This window comes from Coffea eugenioides, chromosome 5 (assembly GCF_003713205.1).
Source record: "Coffea eugenioides isolate CCC68of chromosome 5, Ceug_1.0, whole genome shotgun sequence".
In the NCBI taxonomy this organism is placed as follows: Eukaryota; Viridiplantae; Streptophyta; class Magnoliopsida; order Gentianales; family Rubiaceae; genus Coffea; species Coffea eugenioides.
The window spans coordinates 46,004,426-46,022,355 of NC_040039.1; the positions used below are offsets into that span (position 1 = coordinate 46,004,426).

General features: G+C 36.5%; 4 protein-coding genes and 1 pseudogene across 4 annotated transcripts; all 5 read left to right on the top strand.

Annotated features, from left to right (window-relative positions):
- The first annotated feature begins 1,071 nt into the window (after positions 1-1,071).
- On the top strand, positions 1,072-2,221 carry LOC113772017 (probable xyloglucan endotransglucosylase/hydrolase protein 23). The gene is made up of 3 exons (XM_027316554.1): positions 1,072-1,379; positions 1,493-1,686; positions 1,816-2,221. Exons 1-3 carry the CDS (start codon positions 1,098-1,100, stop codon positions 2,216-2,218), a joined length of 879 nt encoding a protein of 292 aa, XP_027172355.1. The 5' UTR covers positions 1,072-1,097; the 3' UTR covers positions 2,219-2,221.
- Positions 2,222-4,475: 2,254 nt separating this feature from the next.
- Positions 4,476-5,644, top strand: LOC113772019 (xyloglucan endotransglucosylase/hydrolase 2-like). The gene is made up of 3 exons (XM_027316556.1): positions 4,476-4,776; positions 4,894-5,087; positions 5,217-5,644. The coding sequence occupies exons 1-3, from the start codon at positions 4,495-4,497 to the stop codon at positions 5,617-5,619; spliced, it is 879 nt and encodes a 292-aa protein (XP_027172357.1). The 5' UTR covers positions 4,476-4,494; the 3' UTR covers positions 5,620-5,644.
- A 1,691-nt stretch (positions 5,645-7,335) lies between these two features.
- Positions 7,336-8,617, top strand: LOC113770806 (probable xyloglucan endotransglucosylase/hydrolase protein 23). Its single transcript, XM_027315391.1, has 3 exons — positions 7,336-7,683; positions 7,799-7,992; positions 8,112-8,617. The coding sequence occupies exons 1-3, from the start codon at positions 7,402-7,404 to the stop codon at positions 8,512-8,514; spliced, it is 879 nt and encodes a 292-aa protein (XP_027171192.1). The 5' UTR covers positions 7,336-7,401; the 3' UTR covers positions 8,515-8,617.
- Positions 8,618-10,003: 1,386 nt separating this feature from the next.
- LOC113771861 lies at positions 10,004-10,934 on the top strand (annotated as a pseudogene).
- Positions 10,935-15,766: 4,832 nt separating this feature from the next.
- Positions 15,767-17,277, top strand: LOC113770677 (xyloglucan endotransglucosylase/hydrolase protein 24-like). The gene is made up of 3 exons (XM_027315215.1): positions 15,767-16,289; positions 16,405-16,598; positions 16,701-17,277. The coding sequence occupies exons 1-3, from the start codon at positions 15,981-15,983 to the stop codon at positions 17,110-17,112; spliced, it is 915 nt and encodes a 304-aa protein (XP_027171016.1). The 5' UTR covers positions 15,767-15,980; the 3' UTR covers positions 17,113-17,277.
- Positions 17,278-17,930: the final 653 nt, after the last annotated feature.

A 17,930-nucleotide genomic window follows, 5' to 3' on the forward strand; every position in this document is an offset into this window, starting at 1 on the left:
GACTAAACTATCTCCTCCATGGGATTATTTTATTCCATGAATAAGGGATTAATTCGGCTAGAAATGATGTGTCATTATCATATCGTGTATAAAATATAATCAAACATGAAATAATACAGGATAATTAATCTAATCATGTGTCATCTCATGAATCAAATGTACCCTTAAGACACAGGATAAGCATACAAAATATAAGGGATGAACGCACTTCAAATTTTAAAACATTATCATCTACTCCCTAAATTTAAGAAACTTGCCAAAAAAATCTAAAATTTTCTGGACAACTAACACTTGGACACTTTTTTTTTTTTGCACGTGCCCTAAGGGCAAAAATAAAAGAACCCATTTATTTTATTAAATTAATGTAAAGTAATAAGCCATGGCAAGAATATGGCTTTATTAGGCGGCCCGTCACCTTTATTTCATTTCATTTTATTTTATTTTATTTTTATGGGAAGGACTCAGGCACTCCCAGAGGCTTTCACATCAAAGCTAGCTCTTCCCATGGTCCATACTCGGCGACGCGTTATTCCGTTGTTGTGCATGGCTTGATTCATAATGGTAGTCAGACTCAAAATCATCCAAATTTTTATACATCAAAAAATAATTATCGCAATATATTTTTTACCTGGATATTATTAATAACCATGATGACACCTAGATTAAGAAAAAAGAAAATAGAAGGAATGGAAAATAGAAGATCTTTGTTAGACGTTTTCTGTCACCATCAATAAATTTTTTCAAAGCTTTACTCCTTGGCATGAATATATGAAAGCGAATAATAATTGAAAGGAGCTTTGAAATTAAAAGTTTATAGCTCTCAACGCGCAGCAACGCGGTCTTGGCTGTGCCAACTTCATAATTGATTTTTCTGTAATGAACGCTAACGTTTGCCAGCTAAATACTACGTTTGCCATCTGACTTACAGTTGTTTATTTTACTTTTCTAGGATACTTCTTCGAGAGCACACGGACAAGAATTTAAGCAGCCATCAACCATATAAAGCCTTCATTTGTCTACTCCCAAGCATAGCAAACTGAATACGCAAAAATCTCTCCTTACTTCTGAAGCTCTCCACTTTTCTTGTCCGAGTAAAAATGATCTCCCTTGCCTTCTTTAAAGCTTCATTCCTCCTGCAGTTTACCATAATTGCATCATTTCTACTCGCTGCCTATGCTGGTAATTTTTATCAAGATGTCGCCCAGACTTTTGGGGATCAGAGGTTTAAGATTCTTGAGGGCGGCCAACTTCTGACCTTGTCCTTGGACAAAACTTCGGGCTCTGGATTTCAGTCCAAGAATGAGTATTTGTTTGGAAGATTCGACATGCAACTTAAGCTCATACCAGGCAACTCTGCTGGAACCGTCGCCACATTTTATGTAAGTCCGAAAATTTTCCATTTTTTAGTAACTTAGGATTGTTCTTTCCATTTCACACAAAATTGCACCATCTTTGGTACTCAGCTCACGAGGGATTGTACCTTCTTGTGCAGTTATCATCCCAAGGACAAGGACATGATGAGATTGATTTTGAGTTCTTGGGAAACTCTTCTGGACAGCCTTACACAGTCCACACCAACGTTTATGCTCAAGGAAAAGGTGGCAGGGAACAACGGTTTCGCCTGTGGTTCGATCCCACAACATCCTTCCACACCTATTCAATTGTTTGGAATCCTCAAAGGATCATGTAAGCCCTTTCCATCATTTCATCATCTTATTCAATTCACTGCTCTGCTTGAAAAAAAAAATCTTGTTGCTTAGCAGTTTTTTTCTTTATTATTATTAAATGAGTTTGTGGAATTTTTATTTTAATCAGATTCTTGGTGGATAACATACCAATAAGAGTATTCAACAATCAAGAATCAAATGGAGTACCATACCCCAAGAACCAGGCCATGAGAGTCTACTGCAGCTTGTGGAATGCAGATGACTGGGCTACACAAGGTGGCCTTGTTAAGACTGATTGGACGCTTGGCCCATTCACTGTTTCTTACAGAAACTTCAATGCAAATGGATGTGTTAAGGTACCTGGATCATCAGCCTGCGGTTCCACAAATTCATTGAACAATGATCAGGCATGGCAAACTCAAGGGCTTGATGCTAAGGGGAGAAACAGGATTCGATGGGTTCAGCAGAAATTCATGATCTATAATTATTGTAGTGATGCTACCAGGTTTCCACAGGGCTTTCCTAGTGAATGCAGGGGCTCTAGGTTCTAGATTGCTCGACGGTTGTTTTTCTGTGTAAACATCAAAAGTGGAATTCTTTATTCATTTTGTAAACTTTCAACAGATTTGTGAAATTCTTTATTCTTTGTAACTTGTAGAATGAGAAAAAAAATGTTGATTAGATATTATTTTTTGAGTAAAAGTCGAAACAAGTGTGAACATGAATAAAATCTTTCTTACAAATTGTTCGAGTCTGAACATGAATAAAATCTTGCGAGTCTTTCTTATTTTTTGTCTGCAATTATTCAAGTGTGAACATGGATAAAATCTTTCTTACAAATTGTTCGAGTCTGAACATGAATAAAATCTTTCGAGTCTTTCTTATTTTTTGTCTGCAATTATTCAAGTCTGAACATGAATAAAATCTTTCTTGTAACCAAAATGTTCAAGCATCAGTTTTTCATCACATTGCATAGTATCCCTTTTATCTTTAGCCCTCAAAAAGTTCCATTGAATCTCATCTTCAAGAATGCTGATACATGGGGTTCTAATGGCTTGCCTAATCATGGAAGCCTCTCAATCACATGGTTTTTAAAAGGTTTAAGCGTTTTAAAAGTTAAAGCTTTCAAAACAAGAGAGTAATATTTGCAAGCTAGCTAAGTTTAAATAACTTGACGTTTTCTTTACTTTATTATTTGCAGAAGCTGAATAAACATATAGAGATTAAAAACGGAAGAACAAACCAAAAGTTATGTATGAATGCCAAAAGTTATGGTCTTTGGTCCTAAATGAATAAAGTTCCAAAGAAACCGAAAAATTCTTAACGGTTAAGGTTATAGTTCGACGAATTAAAAGTTTTGGATTCAATTCACTTATTAAATCCCCCGCCTCACTTATTAAATACCATCACTCCACTGCTAAAAATTGAGCAAAGAAAAACAGAAAGTTTTTAGGCATCAGGCTTATAATTTCAAGAAAAGGTAGACGTTGTGTCAAAAATGAAAATCAAATCACAAATATGAGAATTGAGTGAAGATGATGGCAACTACATAACTTAAAAGTAGGGGCAGCATTATGGAGAATTTTCAAAGGAGTTGAGTGCTGATATTGTCAAAACATCCAACAGTCAGTTAACAGTGTGGTAGAATGAGAATGGGAGAATTTTACTTCTCCTCAGTAGCCCCTCCCCACCTACATCCAGCGTATACAATTCAAGAGCTTGGGCCATTTCTAATGTCGCTAAATCTCGATTTGTTTGGTAGTCTTCTTGACCAGCCACTGTTGCTGATTAATTCCAGGTCTGGATTGTTTGGCAGTTTTGACCACTTCATTCGTATGGTAAGGTCAATGGGGAAAATCCCATTCCCAACACAGGTCATGTTCAAAAACCATGGTTCAAAGTCGCCGTCGCGGTTTTGCGGTTGCCGTCGCGGCCTAGACCATTCCACATCGGTCTCGGCATATCGGTCGCGGTCTCGGCGAGACGCGAATTTTTAAAATATATAATATTCTAAAAATTGTAAAAAATATGATAAACAAAAATAATTAAAAAATAATAAAAATAATAAAAATTCGAATTGACTCGGGATGACTCGAAGTGACTCGATGAGACTCGGCCGTTTCAACCCTTCACGGTGACGTCTCGGCGAGTCACGTATCTCGGTATCGTTTTGTCGCGGTCTCGTCTCGAACTAGGTCGAGACGGTGACGACTCGGCCGAGTCGTCTCAGTCTGGGCCGAGTCTTCGAACCATGCTTCAAACTCAATTGAAAAAAAAAAAAAAAATTTCTTAAAGCCACAAAACTAGAAATGCTTGGGGAAACCAAGAAAAAAAATTTAAAGATCTTTGAATTGGTGAACTAGCTGAATTAAGTATTAGCATGCTAGGAAAGCCCTTGGAACTTAACAAAAACTAGTCATGTCCCTTTTTTCTTTTTTCTGGTTCAAGAAAGACGCTTTACAGGACAGAAGGAAGCTTGAGAATCCGATACAGACCTCACATTCAATATATATCTTCACTAGTTAACTGGGTTTTGAGGACAAATTAAATAAATGTCAACTTCTGGTATCAACTTTGTACAACTAATAATACATCTGTAATGAACACTAGCGTTTGCCAGCTATAGCCTATGCTGCGTTTGCCATCTTATTCGCAGTTGTTTGTTTTACCTTTCTAGGATACTTCCTCGAGAGAGCACACGGACAAGAATTATGACTTTTGTGCTAGGAAACCATCGACTATATAAAGCCTTCTTCATTAGCCTACTCCCATGCAAGACAAATCTCTTCTTTCTTCAGAAATTCTGAGACTTCCTAGCCAAGTAAAAATGATCTCCGTTGCCTTCTTTAAAGCTTCAATCACCCTGCAAATATCTGTAATTGCATCACTTTTACTAGCTGCCTCTGCTAGTAACTTTTACCAAGATGTCGACCAGACCTTTGGCGATCAACGGTTTAAAATTCTTGAGGGTGGCCAACTTCTAACATTGTCCTTGGACAAATCTTCAGGCTCTGGATTTCAGTCCAAGAATGAGTTTCTATTCGGAAGATTCGATATGCAACTTAAGCTTATACCTGGCAACTCTGCTGGCACTGTAACCACATTCTATGTAAGTCCGAAAATCTTAAATATTTGGTAACTTAGGGATGTATGTTTTTTCAATTTTCCCGCAAAACTGCACCATCTTTTGCACTTCGCTAATGAAGAATTGTACCCTTTCGTGCAGTTATCATCCCAAGGACCAGGACATGATGAGATTGATTTTGAGTTTTTGGGGAACTCTTCTGGACAGCCTTATACCATTCACACCAATGTTTATGCTCAAGGAAATGGTGGCAGGGAACTACAGTTTCGCCTGTGGTTTGATCCCACAACATCCTTCCACACCTATTCAATCGTTTGGAATTCGCAAAGGATCATGTAAGCCCTTTCATCATATTCAATTCACTTCTCTCTCTCTCTCTCTCTCTATATATATATATATATCTTGCAGCTTCGAAGTTTTTCTACTACGTAACTAATTGTTTTCTGGAAATTTGTTTCAATCAGATTCTTGGTGGACAACATACCAATAAGAGTATTCAACAATCAAGAGTCAAATGGAGTACCATACCCCAAGAACCAGGCCATGAGAGTCTACTGCAGCTTGTGGAATGCAGATGACTGGGCTACACAAGGCGGCCGTGTTAAGACTGATTGGGCACTTGCCCCATTCACTGTTTCTTACAGAAACTTCAACGCAAATGGATGTGTTAAGGTGCCTGGATCATCAGCCTGTGGTTCCACAAATTCATTGAACAATGATCAGGCATGGCAGTCTCAAGGGCTTGATGCCAAGGGGAGAAACAGGATTCGATGGGTTCAGCAGAAATTCATGATCTATAACTACTGTAGTGATGCTACCAGGTTTCCACAAGGCTTTCCTAGTGAATGCAGGGGCTCTAGGTTCTAGATTGCTCGAAGATTGTTTTTCTTTGTAAACATAAAAAATGGAATTCTTTATTCGTTTTGTAAAATTTCAACAGATTTTGTGAAATTCTTTATTCTTTGTAATTTGTGGAATGAAAATAAATTTTGATTGCATGTAACATTGTTTGAATAAAAGTTGAAATAGATTCTATTTTATTTTCTAGTTCGAGTATTTTTCTTGTGACCGTCATACACCCTAAAATAAGTCTTTAAGACTTCATTTAAGCATAATCTGAATATATTCAAATTTTTGGACAAACATTTTGAGTCTTAATCTTCTGAGATGTCCCTAGCCTTAAATTTATTTATAACTAAAAAAGAAATACAAGAAATTTCTCCACAAGCATTTGATCAAAAAAGAACATAATTTTACAATATATCTACAAAGGGGCATATTTATAGAGAGGTTTCATGCAAATTGAGTTTTTTTTTTTAATCTGATGACGTTGTCAAAACGTCGGTTAATCTGCCAGATTGGCAGTTTTATTTATCCTTTTAGGCCCTTTTGAAGTAGCAAAAGATATTAATAAGTATGGCTACTTTGGTCGGTTTGACTAATTTACTTGACAATCGTTTTCCAATTGGGAATCGTTTATCACTCTCAGAACTTTGATAAAAAGTGATCAAAACTAAGTTTGCAAAATTAGGCTGGGCTAATTAAGCTAAGAAAAAAAAAACTGGTCCCGAATTAAAAATATTACTTGCAGTGCTGCAAAAGGGTGTAGAACGAATTTATTTCTTTGACTTTTTGTGTATAACAAAGTTAAAATATTTCCTTTTTTTTTTCTTTTTGATGCAGTATAATTATATACAAGTTTTCATTGAGGCATTTGAGGAAAGATGTGAAATCCCTCTAGTTGTTTACATTATTTAGGAAGTTATCAATCATTTTAATAGTTGGTGTATTATGAACTCCAACACCTATTGAGCGATCCAAACAACTAGAACGATTTGAATGAATTTCAAATCATTTATCAAATTTCTCGATCCAAACAAAATAACAGTACATGTGAGAACTACTGTAAATTAAATAGTGCCAATCATAAAAATGCTAACTACATATAAGTTTTTGGTGTGGACCATTTGGTATAAATACGAAATTCCACACTGTCACATTGGACAATTTTATACGAATTTAGTAAACTTTAGCCGAGAAATTTTAAATTTTTCTAAACAACTAACACTTGGATCCATTTTTTTTGCACGTGCCCTAAGGGCTAGGGCACAAACAGAAGAACCCATTTATTTTATTAAATTAATGTTTAAGTAATAAGCCATGGCAAGAATATGGCTTTGTTAGCCAGTGTGTCACCTTTCTTTTATTTTATTTTATTTTATTTTTTAATTTACAGGGAAGGTCCACCCTGGCTGTTAGGCATGAACGCGGAAGCTTTCACATCAAAGTTAGCTCTCCCCATGGCCATGGTCCATACTCCATGCTTGGCAACGCGTTATTCCGTTGTTGTATCTTCTTTACAACTACTACTACAGAATAAATCAACACTGCAATTGCCAACTCTGCTACTTTTGTGCCATCTGATTTACAGTTGTGGCCTGTGGGTGGCTTCTCACTTTCTCTCCCTTTCTAGGATACTTCCTCAGGAGCTAGCTAGCTATCATGTGACCTTTGTATTAGGTAACCAACAACTATATAAAGCCTTCGTTGCGCTAGAACCCAACCATTGCAAACCAGAAATCATTTTCTCTTCTTTCCTTCAAACATCCTACCAAGGCTACTGCAAGCTTTTCCTGATCCCGAGTGAAAATGTTTCCCCTTACATCGTCTAAAGCTTCATTCCTGCTACATTTCTCTCTAATTGCCTCACTTCTGCTGGCTGCCTCCGCTGGTAACTTTTACCAAGATGTCGACCAGAATTTTGGGGATCAACGGTTTCAGATTCTTGAGGGTGGCCAACTTCTTACGTTGTCCTTAGACAAGTTATCTGGTTCTGGATTTCAGTCCAAGAATGAGTATTTATTCGGGCGATTTGATGTGCAGCTCAAGCTTATACCTGGCAACTCTGCTGGCACAGTCACGACCTTTTATGTAAGTCCAAAAATATTCCAAATTTGCTAAATTTTGACATATTTTCAGTTTCTCATGAAACTGCATTGTATGGACTCCCCAATGTCTAACCAAGAAACTCTTTTCTTTTTGACAGTTATCATCTCAAGGATCAGCACATGATGAGATTGATTTTGAGTTCTTGGGCAATTCTTCTGGACAGCCTTATACAATCCACACCAATGTTTATGCTCAGGGAAAAGGTGGCAGAGAACAACAGTTTCGCCTGTGGTTTGATCCCACAACATCCTTCCACACCTATTCAATTGTTTGGAATCCTCAAAGGATCATGTAAGCCCTTTTCATCAATTCGTTGTCTTATTCATTTCACTTCTCTTCCTTTACACCTTGCAGCTTAGAAGTTTTTCTACGACGTAACTAATTTTTCTCTGGAAATTTATTTAAACCAGATTCTTGGTGGACAACATACCAATAAGAGTATTCAACAATCAAGAATCAAATGGAGTACCTTACCCAAAGAACCAGGCCATGAGAGTCTATTGCAGCTTGTGGAATGCAGATGACTGGGCTACACAAGGCGGCCGTGTTAAGACTGATTGGACACTTGCCCCATTCACTGTTTCTTACAGAAACTTCAATGCAAATGGATGTGTTAAGATACCTGGATCGTCAGCCTGCGGTTCCACAAATTCATTGAGCAATGATCAGGCATGGCAAACCCAAGGACTTGATGCTAATGGCCGCAACAGAATCCGATGGGTTCAACATAAATACATGATCTATAACTACTGCAATGATGCTTCCAGGTTTCCACAAGGTTTTCCATCGGAATGCAAGGGTTCTAGGTTCTAGCTTTCTCAAAAGTCTTCCTTTGTAAACATCAGTTCAAAATTCTTTATTCATTTTGTAAATTTAGCCCAGGGTAGAAAAAATTCATTATTCTTTTGTAACACATGGTATCAAATAAAATGGAATATGTTATTCTTGCAAGCACAAGTTACACTTTTATCCATTGCTTTGGTAATAGATTCTGACAGTTTGGCAAGCTTAAGTTTCCTTCAAATCAACCAAAGTGCAGAATCTCATGCTGCCGATTATACACTCGCCACTTTGAAATCCAAAGCGTTAAATTTTAAACCCCTTCTATTCACATTTATTCAACATATTCAAGTTGGGACAAACAATTTTCAATATTTCACCGCTGCTGTCCAAATGGTTTTGAGATTTGACCAGCCTAAGCTATTTCACCACTGCTGTCCATACGGTTTCTTCTGTTTTCTGAAAAAAAAAAAAAAAAAAAGACTTAAATTGGGACAGGCGAGAGTGTTTTTCTTGAGAGTTGTAAAGATTGACCCTTAAAAGAAGACGAGCTACAAATAACCTTAGTTTTCAAAACTCAATCTAAATCTACCCGGATCAAACACAGATAGAGCGCAGTTCATAGATGCATGAACTGAGAAAATTAATAAGCAGTAAAATATGTAGTATCCCAGAGTTCTTTTCACAATACTGCGTAGAATGAAATGGAAAACGTAGAAAAGTTATTTCAAGTAAAAGGTAGAATCCAAGCATGGAGAGCTGCTAAATAAAATAAGCTGCAGGCACGTATGGCTCTCGCAACCTGGCCAGAATGAAAAAATGTAAATACAAGCAAATTTTAATTAATATTGCTACAATGCTCAACCGGGGGAGAAAATAGAGTGTGACCTAGGTAAGTTGTTGCTCAAGGGCGGGGAATTCAAGATGTTTCTAAGAAATAAGCATACCATATCACTATGATGAAACAGCTCGGTATCCTCATCTATTAACACAAAAGAATGCTTTGCAGACTCCTAAAAGGAAGTTTCCAGCGTCTCATGCGTGTTAGATCAGTCTAATTTAATGTAGAAAGTCAAAAGGATGGCAATTGTGAATGGATCCTAATGTCAAGGCACTAAATCAGCAAGTGAGTAAGCAAATACACGCTCTTCAGCTCCCAAGACAAGAGGCTCAATAAGGGAAGGCTTATTTGAAACCATGGACAGTGGGTCAATCTAGTCTACTTCCTTCACTTCAGTTTCATCTAAACAGTGTTTGTCAACTTCAAAACCATGCAATCGCAGCTCAGCTCCTCAGTGTCTGTACCGGCTCTTTTCTTCCTCTCTCTGGGATGTTTCCTACGAAACAAGGTTGATGGATGGTGGTCTAATGCCACTGATATTTAAAGGCTTCAATGGCCAGTCTCGTCCACCATAAAGTAACTGAACGTGCATCTGTTTAGCTTCTTTACCTGAAAATATCTTTCTTTTCCTACTCTACAGCTATAGCATTGCTACTAATCTCCAGTGCCCTGAGTACTCTCATGGCAGCTTCAGCTGCAAACTTTTACCAAGATGTTGATATTAATTTTGGCGACCATGGAGTCCATATACAAAATGGTGGCCAGCTTCTCACGCTGTCACTAAACAATTACTCTGCCTTTGGTTTCCAGTCCGAGAATGAGTATCTCTTTGGAAGGTTTGACATGCAAATCAAGCTCGTTCCAGGTAACTCAGCCGGCACTGTGACAACATTATTAATAATACATCCTTACAATCATTTCCCTATTGTCCCCAAACATTTGATGTTCTAGCATGCTAATACATCCTTTTTATCACGTACAGTTATCTTCTCAAGGATCTACCCATGATGAAATTGACTTTGAATTCTTAGGCAACTCATCTGGAGAGCCATATACACTTCACGCCAATGTTTATGCTCAAGGCAAAAGGAACAAAGAAGAACAATTTATCTGTGGTTTGATCCCACAATATCCTTCCACACCTATTCAATAGTTTGGAATCGTCAGCGCATAATGTATTTAAAAGTATATATTTGTGTATTACAGATTTTTGGTGGAAAACCATCCTATTGGAGTATTCAACAATAATGAAGCAGTTGGGACTCCATTCCCAATGAGCCAACCTATGAGAGTCTACCGTAGCTTGTGGAATGCTGATGATTGGGCAACACAAGGCGGACGAGTGAAAACAGATTGGACAAAAGCTCCTCTCTTTACATCCTACAAGAATTTCAATGCAAATGCTTGTATTCAGTCACCATCTGATTCATCATCGATTTCAACATGGCCCAATTCTTTCAACACACAAGCATGGCAAACACAAAAACTTGATGCCTTTGGCAGAAGAAGGCGTAGATAGGTGCAAAAGAAGTGTAGAATCTACAACTACTGCTCTGACTGGAGGCGGTTTCCTCAAGGTCTACCTGCTGAATGCAAACGTCCAAGATCCTAAGACTACCTTGCACTAAACAAGATAATACGATAATACAATAATACGTGCATGAAAAGCTAATTCATTCTATTCAATCTTGTAAACAAGATAATACAATAGAAGTGGTAACTTTAGTCATTATTTTTACTTTTTCAAATCATCAGATGAGACATGATAGTCTCATCAGTAACACAAAAAAGAAGCTTTGGGTGAAGGCAATAATCACCAATTGGCAATCTTCTAAGTTCTTGCAGGTTGATCAATTAATTTTCAATGTGGAATCCAAAGCCAAATTAGAACCTGAACCTAAGTATGCAAGTTGGCAGGTAGCTAACTGAGTCACCTGACACTAATAGTCTAATGGTACAATTTAGCTTAAAAGCTTTTGGACAAAGGCAAAGCAGACGAATCATCATATAATAGTGTTGCTCAGGTGGTAAAGGAGCACAATTTTGTTTTTAGTTTTTGGACAGCAGCTACTACTACTAGGAGCCAAGAAATCAACTGGGCCGGCAGGAAAGGTGAGATCTAAAAGAAAGAAATGGAAAAGATTCTGAATTGCAGAAATGGATCTCGGTCGGCTAGTCCCACCAGTGACCACAGACAAATTTAGCAGCTTAAAGAGCAAAGAAACAGGCACCAATCCATAAGATTAAGGAAAAGTAGAAGTATTTGCCCACGATCAGTACTACTAAAAGCTGAAAATTTTGCAAAAGTGAAGCATGTCTTAAAAGCCATCAAGTTTTAGCTGCAGTTCACTAGAAATTTACTCTGAGCAATCACACACACTTTCTGGGCTAAGTTCAGTAACGCTTTGTTCAATTGCACATTAAACCATAATTGGTCTATCCATTTACAACAACCCAAATGAATATTACCATGTTTAGACACACTTAAGGTGCTAATTAATTTTTAGCTTCTGAAATTTTCTTTTGTTTATTTTTCAGAAAAGAGGTTTAAACCTAACTGCTTAGAGTAGAAATAAAGCGACTATAGTATGCATCCCAGCCATACAATTATCTGACAAGTGAGAATCTCACGAACTTCTTCTGGAGGATCCAGCAGCAAAGTAACAAGGCATTCGCAGAGGAGTTACCATCCCTCTAATACTGACTTAAACTTGCCGAAATTCTTTCCAGTGCAAGTAAGAATAAATAACTGGCATCTACCCAATAGTAGAGTGGAACTTTCTTCACCTACACAATCGAACGACTTGATCACTTTTCATCCCAGGCCAAGCTGCAACACAAGCATTGGATGACAGGGTAAAAAACCCAAATGTACGTTTTCCTAGTCAATGATTCCCAAGAAAAACAACCGAAGGTTTGGACAATGCTTTGATAATTTTGGGACCAGATTCTCCATTAAAGAAAGAAAACAAAGCATATATGGTGAATCTTGTAACTTGGGAACACAAAAAAAAACGGGGGTTGTTAGCTGATTTCCTTGCCCAATCAATCATTTTCAGATATATGGTTGTACTCGTATACAATTGTTGTATGCAACCTTGAAGAAAAAGATGTGGATGCAGCTACAACCAGTTGGAAGACTTTCAAAACTTCGATCTTCCATCCAATTCAAGATTGAATGATCATGAAACATCATTAACTTCTTGTCGCCGTGCACGTGTCGTGGGACAGACATATTAAACCGAGAAGTTAGAACACTGATGATTTCTTCCCACAAGTCCGAAAAATATATAAAATAAAATAAAGTGAAGGGAAGGGCTGAATCCGCACCCTTCCATTCTAAATTCACGCCTTAACCACCAATTTGACAAATAAGTCCCTATCATTTAATGACTTTCGCTTATAACTTTTTACAATTCTAGAATTATCGTTTCATACAATAACAATTTGCCGTAGCAATAGTCTTTCAATTATTCTCTAATTTTCTTTTAATTCGATCCTTGTTCTTTTTAATAATTTATACTATATTAAGCGTCTTTAAACAATTATAAACTCATGAAACCAATCAAGTTAGATAATAGAGTTAGAGATCATAGGTACTATGAAAGTGCTACTACACAAATAATTTCATCATTTTAATGTAATAGGTATGCATCTAGTAAAAGAAACCAAAAAGAACATCTAATAATCCATGAATTTGGTACAATGTTCGATAAACAACCAAAACCTCCAATGAGGTTGTACATAAATGTCAGAAGATTAGAAATTTTTATGATAAAAAATTAATAATATGATAACTTTGTTTGTTATATATTGAGAAAAACAAATTAAGAATACACATTATACATCTTCTAAGCTCAAAATTTCTCTTACGCCGCGCAAATTTTATTGAAAATATTTAAAAGATAAACTAACAGAAGAAATGGCTAAAAAAAATCGTGCTAAGCAAATTGCTCGTAGCGTGCTTAAAAAAAACGCAAATTTAAAATTGCAAAACGATAGAAGAAAAACCATTGAATATTAAAAGTCTTAATGTCATCATATTAACCTTTAAGGCGTAAATATAGAGTGCAAAGACGTGAATTTTGTTCCTTCCTAAAGTAGGAAGGTAAATCAAGTGATCATCCGACAAACACAAACATATTTTTATCCTCACTACAGGCCCATTTCATCGAGGGCCCAGTGTGTTCCTTTAACCAACAATTCTTCTTTGGTTTCCTGAAACTTACCCTCGATTCAAATGCGAATCTGCCACCGGTTATGAATCATGATGGGTTATCGACTTTTGAACAAGTAAGAAATTTGGATTTACCATGTCTATAAATTACACCCTTGATTGAAGCTGTTGATTTTCTAGATAACGTTTTAAAAAATAAAAAACCAAAAATGCAATTTATGGGGAAAAAAGATTTAAAAAAAGGACAGATGAAAAAAAAAAGGCAATAAATTGGACAAAGAAACGGTTACCGTTATTCAATCAGCTATGGCCTACGTGCGGGTCGAGAACTCGAGATGAGACGAGACAAAAATTCCCCACGCGGAGCCCCGTCAGCGGATCATAGGTCAAATCATTTGAATCTTGTAGTCAGAAATTTTTTGAGAAGTTAACTCCCTTGCTAGTTTTCTATATTAAAAAAAAATTGAGAAATTTTTGAGAAATTAGATCCCTAGTTAGTTTTTTTTTTTTTTTGAGAAATTTTTGAGATAAAAAGTTGGTTAAAAATATAAGGAAAGTGATTAGTGTTTATAATATAAGTAAAATAATTTCTTTAAAAAATTTTGGTACGAAAACACACTTTGATTTCAATGACCTCCCTATGTATCATACTCGAGTATTAATGGAACTAAGAACTTTTCTTAACTCACATCAATATTTAAAAGGGCTCATGTGAATGAATGAGGAATTCTTCGTCAAAACTATATAGTTTAGTTTATAGTTTTTTTTCCTTTATGTGTTGTAATATTCTTTTTTTTTTTTAATCGACAAACTCCGCACACGAGAAGGAGTGCCAGTCCTTACTCTTTTGTTTTATGTGTTGTAATATTCTTAACTTTCTAGTACATAAAGAAAGCAATTACTATGCACATGAAATGAATTATTTTATTGATAATAGTAATGCACAATGTACTACACAAAAAGTTGCCAAAAATAAAAAATCATATTTGTAAAAATAACTTGTCTATTAGTTGTTCACTCAATGCTTGTTAACATAATTTCAAGTGTTAGGTTTTTTCAAAAAAAAATAGAAATTAAATTAGGTAAGTATATAAACTATAAGTGGACAATAAATGTTAATACATACATATATATATATATATGATATGTATTAACGGTAATTAGTACACACCTACTAAAAAAAGACCCTTAAAGAGTTTATTTGGATGATTTATTTAAGATAATTACTGTAGCACTTTTTATGGTGTGATGTATGTGAAATAAAAAGGTGATTGGAAATTGTGAAATAAATTATTTTACTTCAAATCTTGTTTGTCCAAACACATCCACTACTTTTTAGAATATTAGACCTACCCAAAGATGTTTGCCATATTAATTCAAAGCATAAAGAACTAAGAGTTTTTCTAACGGATGCCTTTAAAAGCACTCGTTAATATATTTAGTATTTATCTAATCTATCATATATTTAAACATATTAATAATTATTATCTTCTGTTACATTTATATACTTTTTTATTTAATTTTACTTATCATCTCTTGTATTTATTTATTTATTTTAATTAATCTTATATTTTAAAAAATATAACATCTAAAATATACTCCTATCTTACACATAGTACACCCGTTGGACAAATCAAGAATTAAACATGAAATTTCTCTACTACCCCAAGAGGCAAGAGGGAAGTTTCCTTTCACAATCAATAGAGTTAAATTGAGCTCAAGAAGGTGTAGCAGGGAAAGGACCGCCTACAAGTACTTGAAAACAAACATCATCCCCCCATTTCCGTGTCACAGATTCCATACTAGTACAAAATAAAGACCGAACATTTTCGCCAGCTCAACAACGTATACGAATCTGCTTTCTGCGCCTACCAAACCCTCCTTTGCCCTACCCTACACCTACCTGACCTCCTCCTGGCCTTTCTCTTCTGGATAGTGGATACCTCTCCTCAGCCCTCCCTCTCTGGTCTCATTCTGACAGGTTTTTGGGGTTAAAAATTCAGTCAACATGGTTTCATTTTAGTCTAAATTATTGATTAAGAATATTACTGGTCAAAGCCCACAGAAAGCAATCCACTTTTTCCACTCTTTCACCCCGCAAATTGTTCAATTAGCGTTTGATTTGCTTTTGTCAATTTCCTCATCAGGGTCAGCAACAGCACTGGTGACCAGTGACCACCACACCCCCCCCCCCCAGTTTTGATTAAAAACCAACTTTGCCATTGCCAATTTGCCAGCCGAGTCCTTTTGCATTAACTAGCCTTGATTAATCTGTTGCCAGCTCCCTCCCATTTCCATTTTCCCATTAAAATTCCAAACTTTCACAACTTCCAAGAGCCCCCCTATTTAAGCATTGCCATTCTCTCCATTTCTCTTTCTGATCCCCAAATCTCCATTCACTCCCCAGCTTTCTTTTTGCTTAAAAAAAAAAAAAAAGAGCCCATTTCTTTTTCTTCCTTTCCCATTTCAAAAGCAGCAACAATGGCTTCCTATACCATTGTTCTGCTTTCATTATTCATTTCTTGCTTCTCCATTCTTTTGCTTTCTTTAACCTTATCTTCGGTACTGCTGGTTTCCATTACAACTGCAGGAAGCTTCCACCAACATATAAACATCAACTGGGGTGAAGAGAGAGCTCAAATTCTTGAAAGTGGTCAACTTGTAACGCTAACTCTGGACCAGTATTCTGGCTCTGGATTTCAATCCAAAGATGAGTACTTGTTTGGCAGGATTGATGTGCAACTCAAACTTGTTTCTGGCGATTCTGCCGGCACCGTCACGGCATTTTATGTAAGGCATTTACGTGCAAATCCCTTTCCTTAGTTTTTGCTAGCATCCCAGATTCAACAATGTCTTTCTGCTCTATTTCTTGGGCATTTTAACCTCAGTTGAACAATTGATGCAGTTGTCTTCTCAAGGGCCAGCCCATGACGAGATCGATTTTGAGTTCTTGGGTAATGTGTCAGGGGAGCCTTATATTGTCCACACGAATATGTATACAGAGGGGCACGCAGGCAGGGAAGAGCAATTCTACTTGTGGTTTGATCCTAGACAAGATTTCCACACATATTCAATCATATGGAATCCAGGAAGGGTCATGTAAGTCCAATTTCCTAATACCCTTTTGAAATTCTTCCAAGATTTTGTCTTGAAACCGCTCTAATTTTATTTTTATTTTTTAATTATTGGTGTCAAATTCAGATGGTTAGTAGATGACATTCCTATAAGAGAATATACTAATCATGGATCAAAAGGAGTACCATACCCAAGTAGGAGACCTATGAGGCTCTATTCAAGTATATGGAATGCTGATAGCTGGGCTACACAAAATGGGAAAATCAAGACTGATTGGACAAAGGCTCCTTTTACAGCTTCCTATAGGAACCTGAAGATTGATGCTTGTGTTTGGGAATCTACATCTTCCTGTGAATCTGAGGAGTCCACCAATTCCCCACCATCAAAACCATGGATGAAGCAACAGTTGGATGATGGTGGCAAAATGAATCTGCAGTGGGTGCGAAAGAAGTACATGGTCTACGATTACTGCGTAGACTATAAGAAGTTCGTATATGGCATCCCACTTGAATGCAAGCTGCGAAAAATGCCTGGCTAGGCTCCTGGTGCAGATTATTGATTCTACATTTCCAAAATTTTGTGATTCTATGGTGGGAAAATTGTAAATAACAGGTGCATTCGCAATATTTTTGATTCGATTATTTTGTGTACATGTAAGAGAGACAGTTGATTCAGTTGCTCAATAGTACCTCAATTTTTTGTAGTCCGAGATTTTAATATTAACCATTTCAAATTGCTCAAAATATTAACAATATACCCTTACTTGATAAAAACCCCAACCCAGGGCCGAAGTTAGGAATAGCATAAGTCATCTCAGTCTTTATGCGCTAAGTATATCTTTTGCTGAGGAATGATTAAATCCTCAGTGTCGCAGACACGTGTATAGTTTAACTTGAGCCTTTACTTATTAAGTGTATATTTCTTACACAAGCTAATATAATCAATTATCGTTTTCAAAAAAAAAAAAGATAAAAACCCCAACCAACAACAGCCCCAAGGGAAAAAAAAACAGAGAGAAAAAATTATCAGCAGAGTCAAGAATTGGCAATTAGGTTCTGCTGTTTGATAATTGTAGCATTTAGATAGTGCCCATCTGTGGATAACATCCATTTAGCTCATACATTAGACTACTGCAAGCATTTTGCAATTGGGAGTAAAAAGCCATGTGGGTCAAAGAACAAGCACCAAGGAGAACTGTTGCAATAGAACGTGTTCCACTAATCATTGATCCTACCCATCCAACGTCTTCCAATGATTCAGATTTACTTAACCAAGCACTAATGCATAAAGCACCAATGCTTACACATCAGAATGCCATATCTTCATTATTCTATATATGAACGAACTTTCACTTGC

Excerpts from the sequence above, each read along its gene's own strand:
- LOC113772019 (XM_027316556.1), top strand. The coding sequence starts at position 4,495 with ATGATCTCCGTTGCCTTCTTTAAAGCTTCAATCACCCTGCAAATATCT. Across the intron at positions 4,777-4,893 it reads GCACTGTAACCACATTCTAT|TTATCATCCCAAGGACCAGG; the intron begins GTAAGTCCGAAA and ends CCTTTCGTGCAG. Across the intron at positions 5,088-5,216 it reads TGGAATTCGCAAAGGATCAT|ATTCTTGGTGGACAACATAC; the intron begins GTAAGCCCTTTC and ends TGTTTCAATCAG.
- LOC113772017 (XM_027316554.1), top strand. The coding sequence starts at position 1,098 with ATGATCTCCCTTGCCTTCTTTAAAGCTTCATTCCTCCTGCAGTTTACC. Across the intron at positions 1,380-1,492 it reads GAACCGTCGCCACATTTTAT|TTATCATCCCAAGGACAAGG; the intron begins GTAAGTCCGAAA and ends CTTCTTGTGCAG. Across the intron at positions 1,687-1,815 it reads TGGAATCCTCAAAGGATCAT|ATTCTTGGTGGATAACATAC; the intron begins GTAAGCCCTTTC and ends TATTTTAATCAG.
- LOC113770677 (XM_027315215.1), top strand. The coding sequence starts at position 15,981 with ATGGCTTCCTATACCATTGTTCTGCTTTCATTATTCATTTCTTGCTTC. Across the intron at positions 16,290-16,404 it reads GCACCGTCACGGCATTTTAT|TTGTCTTCTCAAGGGCCAGC; the intron begins GTAAGGCATTTA and ends CAATTGATGCAG. Across the intron at positions 16,599-16,700 it reads TGGAATCCAGGAAGGGTCAT|ATGGTTAGTAGATGACATTC; the intron begins GTAAGTCCAATT and ends TGTCAAATTCAG.
- LOC113770806 (XM_027315391.1), top strand. The coding sequence starts at position 7,402 with ATGTTTCCCCTTACATCGTCTAAAGCTTCATTCCTGCTACATTTCTCT. Across the intron at positions 7,684-7,798 it reads GCACAGTCACGACCTTTTAT|TTATCATCTCAAGGATCAGC; the intron begins GTAAGTCCAAAA and ends TCTTTTTGACAG. Across the intron at positions 7,993-8,111 it reads TGGAATCCTCAAAGGATCAT|ATTCTTGGTGGACAACATAC; the intron begins GTAAGCCCTTTT and ends TATTTAAACCAG.